The sequence below is a fragment of the Clytia hemisphaerica genome, unplaced genomic scaffold, assembly GCF_902728285.1.
Source record: "Clytia hemisphaerica strain Z4C2 unplaced genomic scaffold, Clytia hemisphaerica genome assembly, whole genome shotgun sequence".
Classification (NCBI taxonomy): domain Eukaryota; kingdom Metazoa; phylum Cnidaria; class Hydrozoa; order Leptothecata; family Clytiidae; genus Clytia; species Clytia hemisphaerica.
In genome coordinates, this window is record NW_027103855.1 from 1,406,254 (window position 1) to 1,423,125 (window position 16,872).

The following is a 16,872-nucleotide window of genomic DNA, read 5'->3' on the forward strand; positions in this document are numbered from 1 at the left end:
ATGCTTGTAACTTTTGATAGTCAAATATAATTATGGAAATTTTTTTTGTTTGTTTTAGAGAATCAAAAGCGCTATATTTGAATGTATTTTTGGTTGAAAAATTCGCGATTTTTAGCGGTTAAATTTGCGATTGTAAAAATTGAGCTTTTTTTCTACTTATGCTATAACGTTCATTTTTACGTCAGTGGTAGTTCAACCTTAGGTTAAGACGTTTGTTAAATTTCAAGGCGAACAGAAAAGTCCTTCGGAAGATATGGGACCCGAAATACCCCTTGGTAGCACTTTTCTGTGAAATATCAAATCTCCAACTTATTACTAAAAACGGGGGTTATGTTATCTTTTTTGAACAGTGCAATTAAAAGTTGGAAAGTGTTTTAAGTGTTGGTGCATTGGTATTATTGGTATCATTGATTATTTCGAAACGAAGTGAAATCACAGTATAATTGTTTTTATTGAAAAGATAAGCATGAACTTATATTGCCTTTGTTATTTTTAAGTCATTAAAATAACTTTGCTACTTCACAAAACACTAAACACAGTTTGGCTATGAGGTCATTTAAAGAGATCGTAAAATGTGTTATGATCGAAAAACTGTTTTATCATATCACTACCCCCGTTTTTAGTAATAAGTTGGAGATTTGATATTTCACAGAAAGTGCCCAAGGGGTATTTCGGGTCTCATATCTTCCGAAGGACTTTTCTGTTCGCCTTGAAATTTAACAAACTTCTTAACCTAAGGTTGAACTACCACTGGTGTAAAAATGAACGTTATAGCATAAGTAGAAAAAAGCTCAATTTTTACAATCGCAAATTTTAACCGCTAAAAATCGCGAATTTTTCAACCAAAAATACATTCAAATATAGCGCTTTTAATTCTCTAAAACAAGCAAAAAAAATTCCATAATTATATTTGACTATCAAAAGTTACAGGCCTTCTTGTTTCCACTGGCAATTATATCTGGACAGACTTTAGTAAAGTTTTTCTTTCAAAATGATGGGTTATTTTAATTAAGCCGTTACGGTTATTTTCCCATCTTATTACATGGAATGACCAAATACTGGCAGAGATTTTTTTTGCCAAATAGAGTGAAAAAACGCATGTCAGGTATGTGTATCTGAAGATAGCACGAAAAGGATAAAACGAGTCAAATCACTGATTCCACTAAATAATTTTCAGCTTTATGAAACACTATTGTCCTAATGAGATTATATTTCGCACCCCTTGATTTAAATTGTCGTTCTCATTTTTCCCGTTGGTGACTGTAAATAATCACATTGATCAATGTAATTTTTTTGTTTATGACCAAGATTTTTTTGTTAACTATTTTATGTTCATTTTTTAGGATTTCCAAATCATTGCAAAACTTGCAACTTCCAGAAATGCCTTTCATTGACGCTGTAGAGGCTGACGAAATAGTATGAATGTTTTTTTTTTTCCAATCTTGTCCCGTAACAAGGATCCAGATTCTTTGCTTTACTTTTTTAATACTGTCCTATGTCCTTTAATACTTTTCCTACGTATTTGTAATTGACACTAGAGAATAGAACATTCACGAGGTGGAGTAGTCTTGCATCCAATAGATTTTACCCTCATACAGTGCTACAGCAGAGTCTCGATAACTCGAACACACACGGGAAACACAAAAACTTTCGAGCTAAGGAAATTTTGAGTTATGGAGTAAGGTTTATAAGGCATTATTAACTGAAGGGAACTTGTTCGAGTTGAGGAGATATTCGAGTAATAGAGGTTCGAGTTAAAGCGACTCAACTGTACTAATTATGCAGCTTTTTTTTTGCAGTAGTTGTTCATTTTTATTTTCTTTTTTGCTTTAGGATGCTAACATAGAAGAAACGTAAGCCGCCTTTTATTTTTTGAAAAATATTACCCATCTTACCCATTCATGTTTGAGTGTAGCGTGTCCGGGTAAAAACAGGACAGAAATTATCCAATAAAAATTTACCCTATTTATGGGGAAAAGAAGTATCAATATCATTTGGTATCAATTTTCAATTGTAAATCGTTGCGCTTTCTGTTGATTATTTCCATTCATCTTTGTTTCCATTTCTTTAGTACCCAAGACCGAAAAGATTCTATCGCTGAACCCATGTATCGATTGATTGGTGAAATTTTCGAGCTTAAAGGAGGTACTACTTTTTGCGAAAGAAAAGACTAGTTATAGGAAAAAATTTACTGCTCTTGTCTCATGATATTACACTACACTATGTAGTCCATCGCTGTCATCACATTGTGCAACTTATTGAGAGAAGGGGTGGATTTAATGGAATGGAGGGGGTGCAAAAACTATTCCCATACAAGGAATGCTGTTCAAGGATACATTCTCCGTCTAAAATTGAGATACACGAGATTTCCCATTTGGGTAGTGGAGATACTTAAAAGACATCTTCGAGAATGTGGTAATAATATAATGAGGGGAATTGGGTATTCAGTCAAGGTGCTTGCGGGGCGCTCATAGAAAGCGTCTACTGTTTCGAAAATGGACTTCAAAGCCTGCTGTAACTTAACCTTAAGAAATAGTAATACAGTATGTCCGGAAAATGGTGGGCGCAAACCTCACAAATAAACATCCTAATATTTATCACCATAGTGTTCAAGATTCTACGTAAAACATTGATCACTTTTGTACAAATCACTTTTGGTGGAACCATCAATAGGTAAATCTCAATCTTTCTTGTTGCTATTTAACCTTGTAGGATAATTTTACCTTTACTTACCGAAAAAATCTTTCAGCCTTCTGGTCATGGAAATTTGTCTAGCTGAGCCAGTTAAAAAGTGTATTGTTAAGAATGTGATCTAAGGAAACCCTGTCTCATTGACCCTGTAAGAATTCATGATATTCATGTTTTCAACGGAAATACCCCGATTTTAGCCAGTAGTGGCAAATTTAAACGAGACAAAAGTTGTATAAAGTCTTTCCGTAGAAAAACATTACGTCATGGATATCATGAATTGAAGGAGCTAAAAATAATGTAGTTGGTACTTTCCTTATTTCATTTTAGTAGGTGCGGATTTCAAACTTTATTAACATTTCAAAAATCCAGGAGAACGATTGTCCAAACTAGCTATACTTTTTACTCTTTTATTAGACATTTACGTGAATTTGTGAGCTGGTTAACGTCGGAACCTATGTTGATCTATTACATTGATAACTTCAAACATTCAATGTGGCCCAGAGGAAAATTAGCTCCTTATCCTCCTTCAAGGACTGATTTGGTAAGTAATAATTCCTCTCATTTGACTTGCCTTATAACCTTTGACTCTTTTTGTGATTTTTTTTTATGTTTACTAGTAATTGAAAATCTGCACAGAAATGTTATGCTTTTTTCACCTACAGGAAAAACTTCGAACGAGGGAACAAGCAAAAGAAAAAGTTATGAAGAATATTCCAGGTAAAACTGTCCTAAGATCTATCATCTTTATTTACCCAACTTTGCTTAAAGACTTCAAACAAACAATATGAGAAGACATTAATCGACCATTGGCCTGGTGAAGTAAATATTTCCTCTACATATTTATAAACAAGTCTTAACTTTTTCTTTAACAGACGTATTACAAAATTTGGTTGGAAAAAAGAATAGTCGCCTTGGATTCATGAAGGTAATTATTCTTCTTTGCCAAAAACATTTTTTTTTGCATGTACTTCATAACTCGTATCTATCGAAAGCAGAAATATCCTACCGTATTTTTTTTTCTTTCGTATTGTTTCTTTCTTTCCTTTTTTTTCCATTTCCTATTCCTTCCCTTTCTATCCTTTCTTTCTCATTTTCTCCCTCCCTTTCCGTATTCGTTTCCTTCGTATCCCTTCGTGTTCATTTCCTTCTTTTCCTTCCGCATTCTATCCCTTCTCTTTCTATCCTTTCTTTCTCGTTTTCTTCCTCCCCTTCCGTACTTTCTCCTGTTATCCCTTCGTGTTCATTTCCATCCTTTCCTTCCGCATTCCTTCCCTTCCCTTTCTATCTTTAATTCTTGTTTCCTTCCTCTTCTTCCGTTTTCATTTCCTTCCTGTTTATTTCCTTCCTTTCCTTCCGCATTCCTTCCCTTCCTATCTATCTTTAATTCTTGTTCCCTTCCTCTTCTTCCGTTTTCATTTCCTTCCTGTTTATTTCCTTCCTTTCCTTCTGCATTCCTTCCTTACCCTTTCTATTCTTCCTTTCCCTTTCTATTCTTTCTTTTCCTTTCCTTCTCGTTTCCCCACACTCCTTCTTTACTTCTTTCCTTAATGTCTTCCCTGTTCCCTTCCTCTCCTTGCGTTTTTTTTCCAACCCTTTCTGTTTCCTTGCTATCCTTTCGAATTCCCTACTTTCCCACTTGCTATATTCGTTTCTCTCTTATACTGTCATTTCCCTTCCCTTCTCTTTCCTTTCCTTCCTTTCTCTTTTTCCTCTTCCCTCTCGTTCGTTTCAAGTCTCCATCGGCCACTGACTTCATAAACCAGTCTCCAACAGCCACTGCCTTCATAGGCAAGTCTCCGTCGACCACTGACTTCATAAACCAGTCTCTATCGGCCACTGCCTTCATAGGCAAGTCTCCGTCGGCCACTGACTTCATAAACCAGTTTCCATCAGTTACCGACTTCATAGACCAGTCTCCATCGGCTACTGACTTCATAGACCAGTCTCCATCGGCTACCGACTTCATAAACCAGTCTCCATCGGCTACTGACTTCATAAACCAGTCTCCGTCAGCTACTGACTTCATAGACAAGTCTCCGTCAGCTACCGACCTCATAGATCAGTCTCCATCAGTTACCGATTTCATAAACCAGTCTCCATCGGCTACTGACTTCATTAACCAGTCTCCGTCAGCTACTGACTTCATAGACCAGTCTCCATCGGCTACCGACTTCATAAACCAGTCTCCATAGGCTACCGATTTCATAAACCAGTCTCAATCGGCTACCAACTTCATAAACTAGTCTCCGTCAGCTACTGACTTCATAGACCAGTCTCCGTCAGCTACTGACTTCATAAACCAGTCTCCGTCAGCTACTGACTTCATAGACCAGTCTCCATCGGCTACCGACTTCATAAACCAGTCTCCATAGGCTACCGATTTCATAAACCAGTCTCAATCGGCTACCAACTTCATAAACTAGTCTCCGTCAGCTACTGACTTCATAGACCAGTCTCCGTCAGCTACTGACTTCATAAACCAGTCTCCGTCAGCTACTGACTTCATAAACCAGTCTCCGTCAGCTACTGACTTCATAAACCAGTCTCCGTCAGCTACTGACTTCATAGACCAGTCTCCATCGGCTACCGACTTCATAAACCAGTCTCCATAGGCTACCGATTTCATAAACCAGTCTCAATCGGCTACCAACTTCATAAACTAGTCTCCGTCAGCTACTGACTTCATAGACCAGTCTCCGTCAGCTACTGACTTCATAAACCAGTCTCCGTCAGCTACTGACTTCATAAACCAGTCTCCGTCAGCCACTAACTTCATAAACCAGTCTCCGTCAGCTACCGATTTCATAAACCAGTCTCCATCGGCTACCGATTTCATAAACCAGTCTCCATCGGCTACCAACTTCATAAACTAGTCTCCGTCAGCTACCGACTTCATAAACCAGTCTCCATAGGCTACCGATTTCATAAACCAGTCTCCATCGGCTACCAACTTCATAAACTAGTCTCCGTCAGCTACTGACTTCATAGACCAGTCTCCGTCAGCTACTGACTTCATAAACCAGTCTCCGTCAGCTACTGACTTCATAGACCAGTCTCCATCGGCTACCGATTTCATAAACCAGTCTCCATCGGCTACCGATTTCATAAACCAGTCTCCATCGGCTACCGACTTCATAAACTAGTCTCCGTCAGCTACTGACTTCATAGACCAGTCTCCGTCAGCTAATGACTTAATAAACCAGTCTCCATCGGCTACCGACTTCATAAACCAGTCTCCGTCGGCCACTGACTTCATTAACCAGTCTCCATAGGCTGCAGACTTAATAGACAAGTCTCCGTCGGCTACCGACTTCATAGACCAGTTTCCATCAGCTGCTGACTTCATAGACCAGTCTCCATCAGTCACTGACTTCATAGACCAGTCTCCATCAGCTACTGACTTCATTAACCAGTCTCCATCAGCCACTGACTTCATAAACCAGTCTCCGTCAGCTACTGACTTCATAAACTAGTCTCCGTCAGCTACCGACCTCATAGACCAGTCTCTGTCGGACACCAACTTCATAGACCAGTCTCTGTCGGCCACCTACTTCATAGACCAGTCTCAGTCAGCTACCGACCTCATAGACCAGTTTCCATCAGCTGCTGACTTCATAGACCAGTCTCCATCAGTCACTGCCTTCATAGCCAAGTCTCCGTCGGCCACTGACTTCATAAACCAGTCTCCATCAGCCACTGACTTCATAGGCAAGTCTCCGTCGGCCACTGACTTCATAGACCAGTCTCCATCGGCTACCAACTTCATAAACCACTCTCCATCAGTTACCGACTTCATAGACCAGTCTCCATCGGCTACTGATTTCATAGACCAGTCTCCTTCAGTTACCGACTTCATAAACCAATCTCCGTCAGCTACTGACTTCATAGACCAGTCTCCGTCAGCTACTGACTTCATAAACCAGTCTCCATCGGCTACCGACTTCATAAACCACTCTCCATCAGTTACCGACTTCATAGACCAGTCTCCATCGGCTACCGACTTCATAAACCACTCTCCATCAGTTACCGACTTAATAAACCAGTCTCCATCGGCTACCAACTTCATAAACTAGTCTCCGTCAGCTACTGACTTCATAGACCAGTCTCCGTCAGCTACTGACTTCATAAACCATCTCCATTGGCTACCGACTTCATAAACCAATCTCCGTCAGCTACTGACTTCATAGACCAGTCTCCGTCAGCTACTGACTTCATAAACCAGTCTCCATCGGCTACCAACTTCATAAACTAGTCTCCGTCAGCTACTGACTTCATAGACCAGTCTCCGTCAGCTACTGACTTCATAAACCAGTCTCCATTGGCTACCGACTTCATAAACCAATCTCCGTCAGCTACTGACTTCATAGACCAGTCTCCGTCAGCTACTGACTTCATAAACCAGTCTCCATCGGCTACCAACTTCATAAACTAGTCTCCGTCAGCTACTGACTTCATAGACCAGTCTCCGTCAGCTACTGACTTCATAAACCAGTCTCCATCGGCTACCGACTTCATAAACCAGTCTCCGTCGGCCACTGACTTCATTAACCAGTCTCCATAGGCTGCAGACTTAATAGACAAGTCTCCGTCGGCTACCGACTTCATAGACCAGTTTCCATCAGCTGCTGACTTCATAGACCAGTCTCCATCAGTCACTGACTTCATAGACCAGTCTCCATCAGCTACTGACTTCATTAACCAGTTCTCCATCAGCCACTGACTTCATAAACCAGTCTCCGTCAGCTACTGACTTCATAAACTAGTCTCCGTCAGCTACCGACCTCATAGACCAGTCTCTGTCGGACACCAACTTCATAGACCAGTCTCTGTCGGCCACCTACTTCATAGACCAGTCTCAGTCAGCTACCGACCTCATAGACCAGTTTCCATCAGCTGCTGACTTCATAGACCAGTCTCCATCAGTCACTGCCTTCATAGGCAAGTCTCCGTCGGCCACTGACTTCATAAACCAGTCTCCATCAGCCACTGACTTCATAGGCAAGTCTCCGTCGGCCACTGACTTCATAGACCAGTCTCCATCGGCTACCAACTTAATAAACCACTCTCCATCAGTTACCGACTTCATAGACCAGTCTCCATCGGCTACTGATTTCATAGACCAGTCTCCTTCAGTACCGACTTCATAAACCAATCTCCGTCAGCTACTGACTTCATAGACCAGTCTCCGTCAGCTACTGACTTCATAAACCAGTCTCCATCGGCTACCGACTTCATAAACCACTCTCCATCAGTTACCGACTTCATAGACCAGTCTCCGTCGGCTACCGATTTCATAGACCAGTCTCCTTCAGTTACCGACTTCATAAACCAATCTCCGTCAGCTACTGACTTCATAGACCAGTCTCCGTCAGCTACTGACTTCATAAACCAGTCTCCATCGGCTACCGACTTCATAAACCACTCTCCATCAGTTACCGACTTCATAGACCAGTCTCCATCGGCTACCGATTTCATAGACCAGTCTCCATCGGCTACCAACTTCATAAACTAGTCTCCGTCAGCTACTGACTTCATAGACCAGTCTCCATCGGCTACTGACTTCATAAACCAGTCTCCATCGGCTACCGACTTCATAAACCAGTCTCCGTCGGCCACTGACTTCATTAACCAGTCTCCATAGGCTGCAGACTTAATAGACAAGTCTCCGTCGGCTACCGACTTCATAGACCAGTTTCCATCAGCTGCTGACTTCATAGACCAGTCTCCATCAGTCACTGACTTCATAGACCAGTCTCCATCAGCTACTGACTTCATTAACCAGTCTCCATCAGCCACTGACTTCATAGACCAGTCTCCATCAGCTACTGACTTCATTAACCAGTCTCCATCAGCTACCGACTTCATAAACCAGTCTCGTCAGCTACTGACTTCATAAACTAGTCTCCGTCAGCTACCGACCTCATAGACCAGTCTCTGTCGGACACCAACTTCATAGACCAGTCTCTGTCGGCCACCTACTTCATAGACCAGTCTCAGTCAGCTACCGACCTCATAGACCAGTTTCCATCAGCTGCTGACTTCATAGACCAGTCTCCATCAGTCACTGCCTTCATAGCCAAGTCTCCGTCTGCCACTGACTTCATAAACCAGTCTCCATCAGCCACTGACTTCATAGGCAAGTCTCCGTCGGCCACTGACTTCATAGACCAGTCTCCATCGGCTACCAACTTCATAAACCACTCTCCATCAGTTACCGACTTCATAGACCAGTCTCCGTCAGCTACTGATTTCATAGACCAGTCTCCGTCAGCTACTGACTTCATAAACCAGTCTCCATTGGCTACCGACTTCATAAACCAATCTCCGTCAGCTACTGACTTCATAGACCAGTCTCCGTCAGCTACTGACTTCATAAACAGTCTCCATCGGCTACCAACTTCATAACTAGTCTCCGTCAGCTACTGACTTCATAGACCAGTCTCCGTCAGCTACTGACTTCATAAACCAGTCTCCATTGGCTACCGACTTCATAACCAATCTCCGTCAGCTACTGACTTCATAGACCAGTCTCCGTCAGCTACTGACTTCATAAACCAGTCTCCATCGGCTACCAACTTCATAAACTAGTCTCCGTCAGCTACTGACTTCATAGACCAGTCTCCGTCAGCTACTGACTTCATAAACCAGTCTCCATCGGCTACCGACTTCATAAACCAGTCTCCGTCGGCCACTGACTTCATTAACCAGTCTCCATAGGCTGCAGACTTAATAGACAAGTCCCGTCGGCTACCGACTTCATAGACCAGTTTCCATCAGCTGCTGACTTCATAGACCAGTCTCCATCAGTCACTGACTTCATAGACCAGTCTCCATCAGCTACTGACTTCATTTACCAGTCTCCATCAGCCACTGACTTCATAAACCAGTCTCCGTCAGCTACTGACTTCATAAACTAGTCTCCGTCAGCTACCGACCTCATAGACCAGTCTCTGTCGGACACCAACTTCATAGACCAGTCTCTGTCGGCCACCTACTTCATAGACCAGTCTCAGTCAGCTACCGACCTCATAGACCAGTTTCCATCAGCTGCTGACTTCATAGACCAGTCTCCATCAGTCACTGCCTTCATAGGCAAGTCTCCATCGGCCACTGACTTCATAAACCAGTCTCCATCAGCCACTGACTTCATAGGCAAGTCTCCGTCGGCCACTGACTTCATAGACCAGTCTCCATCGGCTACCAACTTCATAAACCACTCTCCATCAGTTACCGACTTCATAGACCAGTCTCCATCGGCTACTGATTTCATAGACCAGTCTCCTTCAGTTACCGACTTCATAAACCAATCTCCGTCAGCTACTGACTTCATAGACCAGTCTCCGTCAGCTACTGACTTCATAAACCAGTCTCCATTGGCTACCGACTTCATAAACCACTCTCCATCAGTTACCGACTTCATAGACCAGTCTCCATCGGCTACTGACTTCATAGACCAGTCTCCGTCAGCTACTGACTTCATAAACCAGTCTCCGTCAGCTGCTGACTTCATAGACCAGTCTCAGTCAGCTACCGACCTCATAGAACAGTTTCCATCAGCTGCTGACTTCATAGACCAGTCTCCATCAGTCACTGACTTCATAGACCAGTCTCCATCAGCTACTGACTTCATTAACCAGTCTCCATCAGCCACTGACATCATAAACCAGTCTCCATCAGCTACTGACTTCATAAACTAGTCTTCGTCAGCTACCGACTTCATAACCAGTCTCCATCAGCTACTGACTTCATAGACCAGTCTCCGTCAGCTACTGACTTCATAGACAAGTCTCCGTCGGCTACCGACTTCATAGACCAGCCTCCATCAGCCGCTATCCTCGTAGACCAGTCTCCATCAGTCACTGACTTCATAGACCAGTCTCCATCGGCCACTGACTTCATAGACCAGTCTCCATCGGCTACCGATTTCATAGACCAGGCTCCATCAGCAACTGACTTCATTAACCAGTCTCCATCAGCCACTGACTTCATAAACCAGTCTCCATCAGCTACTGACTTCACAGACCAGTCTCCGTCAGCTACTGACTTCATAAACCAGTCTCCATCAGCCACTGACTTCATAAACTAGTCTCCATCAGCTACCGACTTTATAGACCAGTCTCCGTCAGCTACCGACTTCATAACCAGTCTCTGTTGGCCACCTACTTCATAGACCAGTCTCAGTCAGCTACCGACCTCATAGACCAGTCTCCATCAGCCACTGACTTTCTTAGACCAGTCTTCGTCAGCTACTGACTTCATAAACCAGTCTCCGTTGGCCACTGACTTCCTAGACCAGTTTCCATCAGCTACCGACTTCATAGACCAGTCTCCATCGGCTACCGACTTCATAAACCAGTCTCCATCAGTTACCGACTTCATAGACCAGTCTCCTTCAGTTACCGACTTCATAGACCAGTCTTTATCGGTTACCGACTTCATAGACCAGTCTCCATCAGCCACTGACTTCATTAACCAGTCTCCATCGGCTACTGACTTCATAGACCAGTCTCCGTCAGCTACTGACTTCATAGACCAGTCTTCATCGGCTACTAACTTCATAGACCAGTCTCCACCGGCTACTGACTTAATAGACCAGTCTCCATCAGTTACCGACCTCATAGACCAGTCTTCTTCAGTTACCGACTTCATAGACCAGTCTCCATCGGCCACTGACTTCATAGACCAGTCTTTATCAGCTACCAACTTCCATCCTACCATATCCCTTTGTGTTCATATCCCTTTTTTCCCCTTTCTTTCAAGTTTCCTTTCTCCCTTTCCGTTTTGTTTCCTTTGTATTCCTTCATGTTCATTTCCTTGCTTTCCTTCCGCATTCCTTCCCTCCCTTTTCTATCTTTATTTCTTGTTTCCTTCCTATTCTTCCGTTTTCATTTTCTTCCTGTTTATTTCCTTCCTTTCCTTCCTCATTCCCTACTTTCCCTTTATATCCTTTCTTTTCCTTTCCTTCTCGTTTCCCCACACTCCTTCTTTACTTCTTTCCTTAATGTCTTCCCTGTTCCCTTCCTCTCCTTGCGTTTTTTTCTCCTACCCTTTCTGTTTCCTTGCTATCCTTTCGAATTCCCTACTTTCCCACTTGCTGTATTCGTTTCTGTCTTATACTGTCATTTCCCTTCCCTTCCTTCCTCTTTTTCCTCTTCCCTCTCGTTCGTTTCCAGTCTCCATCAGCCACTGACTTCATAAACCAGTCTCCATCAGCTACCGACTTCATAGACTAGTCTCCATCGACTACCGACTTCATAGACCAGTGTCCATCAGCCGCTGACTTCATAGACTAGTCTCCATCAGCTACTGACTTCATAAACCAGTCTCCATCGGCCACTGACTTCATAGACCAGTCTCCATCGGCTACCGATTTCATAGACCAGTCTCCATCGGCTACCGATTTCATAGACCAATCTCCATCAGCCGCTGACTTCATAAACCAGTCTCCATCAGCCACTGACTTCATTAACCAGTCTCCATCAGCCACTGACTTCATAAACCAGTCCCCATCAGCTACCGACCTCATAGACCAGTCTCTGTCAGCTATTGACTTCATAGACCAGTCTCCATCGGCTATCGACTTCATAGACCAGTCTTGATCGGCCACCGACTTCATAGACCAGTCTCCATCGGCTACTGATTTCATTGAGCAGTTTCCATCAGTTACCGACCTCATAGACCAGTCTCTGTCAGCTATTGACTTCATAGACCAGTCTCCATCGGCTACTGACTTCATAGACCAGTCTCCATCAGCCACTGACTTCATAGACCAGTCTCCATCGGCTTCTGACTTAATAGACCAGTCTCCTTCCGTTACCGACTTCATAGACCAGTCTCCATCGGCTACTGATTTCATAGACCAGTCTCCATCAGTCACTGACTTTATAGACCAGTCTCCATCATCTACCAACTTCCATCCTACCATACCCCGTTGTGTTCATATCCCTTTTTTCCCCTTTCTTTCACGTTTCCTTTCTCCCTTTCCGTATTCGTTTCCTTCGTATTCCTTCATGTTCATTTCCTTACTTTCCTTCCGCATTCCTCCCCTTCCCTTACTATCTTTATATTTCGTTTCCTCCCTCCCCTTCCGTTTTCATTTCCTTCCTGTTTATTTCCTTCCTTTCCTTCTGCATTCTTTCATTTCCCTTTCCATTCCTTCTTTTCCTTTCCTTCACGTTTCCCCACACTCCTTCTTTACTTCTTTCCTGGATATTTTCCCTGTTCCCTTCCTATCTATGCGTTTTTTTCTCCTACCCTTTCGAGCTACCGACTTCATAGACCAGTCTTCATCGGCTACCGATTTCATAGACCAGTCTCCATTAGTTACCGACCTCATAGACCAGTCTCCGTCGGCTACATAGTTCATAGGCAAGTCTCCGTCGGTTACAGTTTCATAGACCAGTCTCCATCGGCCACTGACTTAATTGACCAGTCTCCATCAGTTACCGACTTTATAGACCAGTCTCTATCAGCTACTGACTTCATAGACCAGTCTCGATCAGCTACCGACTTCATAGACCAGTCTCCATCGGCCACTGACTTCATAGACCAGTCTCCATCGGCCACTGACTTCATAGACCAGTCTCCATCAGCTACCGACTTCATAGACCAGTCTCTATCAGCTACCGACTTCATAGACCAGTCTCCTTCAGTTAGCGACTTCATAGACCAGTCTCCATCAGCCACTGACTTTCTTAGACCAGTCTCCGTCAGCTACTGACTTCATAAACCAGTCTCCGTCGGCCACTGACTTCCTAGACCAGTTTCCATCAGCTACCGACTTCATAGACCAGTCTCCATCGGCTACCGACTTCATAAACCAGTCTCCATCAGTTACCGACTTCATAGACCAGTCTCCTTCAGTTACCGACTTCATAGACCAGTCTTTATCGGTTACCGACTTCATAGACCAGTCTCCATCAGCTACTGACTTCATAAACCAGTCTTCATCAGCTACTGACTTCATAGACCAGTCTCCACCGGCTACTGACTTCATAGACCAGTCTCCATCAGCTACTGACTTAATAAACCACTCTCCATCAGCTACCGACTTCATAGACCAGTCTCCGTCAGCTACTGACTTCATAAACCAGTCTTCATCGGCTACTGACTTCATAGACCAGTCTCCATCAGTTACCGACCTCATAGACCAGTCTTCTTCAGTTACCGACTTCATAGACCAGTCTCCACCGGCTACTGACTTCATAGACCAGTCTCCATCAGTTACCGACCTCATAGACCAGTCTTCTTCAGTTACCGACTTCATAGACCAGTCTCCATCGGCCACTGACTTCATAGACCAGTCTTTATCAGCTACCAACTTCCATCCTACCATATCCCTTTGTGTTCATATCCCTTTTTTCCCCTTTCTTTCAAGTTTCCTTTCTCCCTTTCCGTTTTGTTTCCTTTGTATTCCTTCATGTTCATTTCCTTGCTTTCCTTCCGCATTCCTTCCCTTCCTTTTCTATCTTTATTTCTTGTTTCCTTCCTATTCTTCCGTTTTCATTTTCTTCCTGTTTATTTCCTTCCTTTCCTTCCTCATTCCCTACTTTCCCTTTATATCCTTTCTTTTCCTTTCCTTCTCGTTTCCCCACACTCCTTCTTTACTTCTTTCCTTAATGTCTTCCCTGTTCCCTTCCTCTCCTTGCGTTTTTTTCTCCTACCCTTTCTGTTTCCTTGCTATCCTTTCGAATTCCCTACTTTCCCACTTGCTGTATTCGTTTCTGTCTTATACTGTCATTTCCCTTCCCTTCCTTCCTCTTTTTACTCTTCCCTCTCGTTCGTTTCCAGTCTCCATCAGCCACTGACTTCATAAACCAGTCTCCATCAGCTACCGACTTCATAGACTAGTCTCCATCGACTACCGACTTCATAGACCAGTGTCCACCAGCCGCTGACTTCATAGACTAGTCTCCATCAGCTACTGACTTCATAAACCAGTCTCCATCGGCCACTGACTTCATAGACCAGTCTCCATCGGCTACCGATTTCATAGACCAGTCTCCATCGGCTACCGATTTCATAGACCAATCTCCATCAGCCGCTGACTTCATAAACCAGTCTCCATCAGCCACTGACTTCATTAACCAGTCTCCATCAGCCACTGACTTCATAAACCAGTCCCCATCAGCTACCGACCTCATAGACCAGTCTCTGTCAGCTATTGACTTCATAGACCAGTCTCCATCGGCTATCGACTTCATAGACCAGTCTTGATCGGCCACCGACTTCATAGACCAGTCTCCATCGGCTACTGATTTCATTGAGCAGTTTCCATCAGTTACCGACCTCATAGACCAGTCTCTGTCAGCTATTGACTTCATAGACCAGTCTCCATCGGCTACTGACTTCATAGACCAGTCTCCATCAGCCACTGACTTCATAGACCAGTCTCCATCGGCTTCTGACTTAATAGACCAGTCTCCTTCGGTTACCGACTTCATAGACCAGTCTCCATCGGCTACTGATTTCATAGACCAGTCTCCATCAGTCACTGACTTTATAGACCAGTCTCCATCATCTACCAACTTCCATCCTACCATACCCCGTTGTGTTCACATCCCTTTTTTCCCCTTTCTTTCACGTTTCCTTTCTCCCTTTCCGTATTCGTTTCCTTCGTATTCCTTCATGTTCATTTCCTTACTTTCCTTCCGCATTCCTCCCCTTCCCTTACTATCTTTATATTTCGTTTCCTCCCTCCCCTTCCGTTTTCATTTCCTCCTGTTTATTTCCTTCCTTTCCTTCTGCATTCCTTCATTTCCCTTTCCATTCCTTCTTTTCCTTTCCTTCACGATTCCCCACACTCCTTCTTTACTTCTTTCCTGGATATTTTCCCTGTTCCCTTCCTATCTATGCGTTTTTTTCTCCTACCCTTTCGAGCTACCGACTTCATAGACCAGTCTTCATCGGCTACCGATTTCATAGACCAGTCTCCATTAGTTACCGACCTCATAGACCAGTCTCCGTCGGCTACATAGTTCATAGGCAAGTCTCCGTCGGTTACAGTTTCATAGACCAGTCTCCATCGGCCACTGACTTAATTGACCAGTCTCCATCAGTTACCGACTTTATAGACCAGTCTCCATCGGCCACTGACTTCATAGACCAGTCTCCATCGGCCACTGACTTCATAGACCAGTCTCGATCAGCTACCGACTTCATAGACCAGTCTCCATCGGTTACCGACTTCATAGACCAGTCTCCATCAGTTACCGACTTCATAGACCAGTGTCCATCAGCTACCGACTTCATAGACCAGTCTCCATCGGCCACTGACTTAATAGACCAGTTTCCATCAGCTACTGACTTTATAGACCAGTCTCCATCGGCTACTGACTTCATAGACCAGTCTCCATCAGCTACCGACCTCATAGACCAGTCTTCTTCAGTTACCGACTTCATAGACCAGTCTCCATCGGCCACTGACTTCATAGACCAGTCTTTATCAGCTACCAACTTCATAGACCAGTCTCCATCGGCTACTGACTTCATAGACCAGTCTCCATCAGTTACCGACCTCATAGACCAGTCTTCTTCAGTTACCGACTTCATAGACCAGTCTCCATCGGCCACTGACTTCATAGACCAGTCTTTATCAGCTACCAACTTCCATCCTACCATATCCCTTTGTGTTCATATCCCTTTTTTCCCCTTTCTTTCAAGTTTCCTTTCTCCCTTTCCGTTTTGTTTCCTTTGTATTCCTTCATGTTCATTTCCTTGCTTTCCTTCCGCATTCCTTCCCTTCCCTTTCTATCTTTATTTCTTGTTTCCTTCCTATCTTCTTTTTTTCATTTTCTTCCTGTTTATTTCCTTCCTTTCCTTCCTCATTCCCTACTTTCCCTTTATATCCTTTCTTTTCCTTTCCTTCTCGTTTCCCCACGCTCCTTCTTTACTTCTTTCCTTAATGTCTTCCCTGTTCCCTTCCTCTCCTTGCGTTTTTTTCTCCTACCCTTTCTGTTTCCTTGCTATCCTTTCGAATTCCCTACTTTCCCACTTGCTGTATTCGTTTCTGTCTTATACTGTCATTTCCCTTCCCTTCCTTCCTCTTTTTCCTCTTCCCTCTCGCTCGTTTCCAGTCTCCATCAGCCACTGACTTCATAAACCAGTCTCCATCAGCTACCGACTTCATAGACCAGTCTCCATCGGCTACCGACTTCATAGACAAGTCTCCATCAGCCGCTG

General features: G+C 43.7%; 1 protein-coding gene across 1 annotated transcript in view; it reads left to right on the forward strand.

Moving 5' to 3' along the window:
- Positions 1-16,872, forward strand: part of LOC136808227 (sorting nexin-25-like) — a 37,935-nt gene that overhangs the window by 15,866 nt on the left and 5,197 nt on the right. The window contains exons 14-20 of the mRNA XM_067064762.1: positions 1,344-1,416; positions 1,834-1,853; positions 2,072-2,145; positions 2,607-2,673; positions 3,106-3,232; positions 3,354-3,408; positions 3,564-3,616. Coding sequence (XP_066920863.1) covers positions 1,344-1,416; positions 1,834-1,853; positions 2,072-2,145; positions 2,607-2,673; positions 3,106-3,232; positions 3,354-3,408; positions 3,564-3,616 — 469 coding nt within the window. The remainder of the gene's footprint in view (positions 1-1,343; positions 1,417-1,833; positions 1,854-2,071; positions 2,146-2,606; positions 2,674-3,105; positions 3,233-3,353; positions 3,409-3,563; positions 3,617-16,872) is intronic.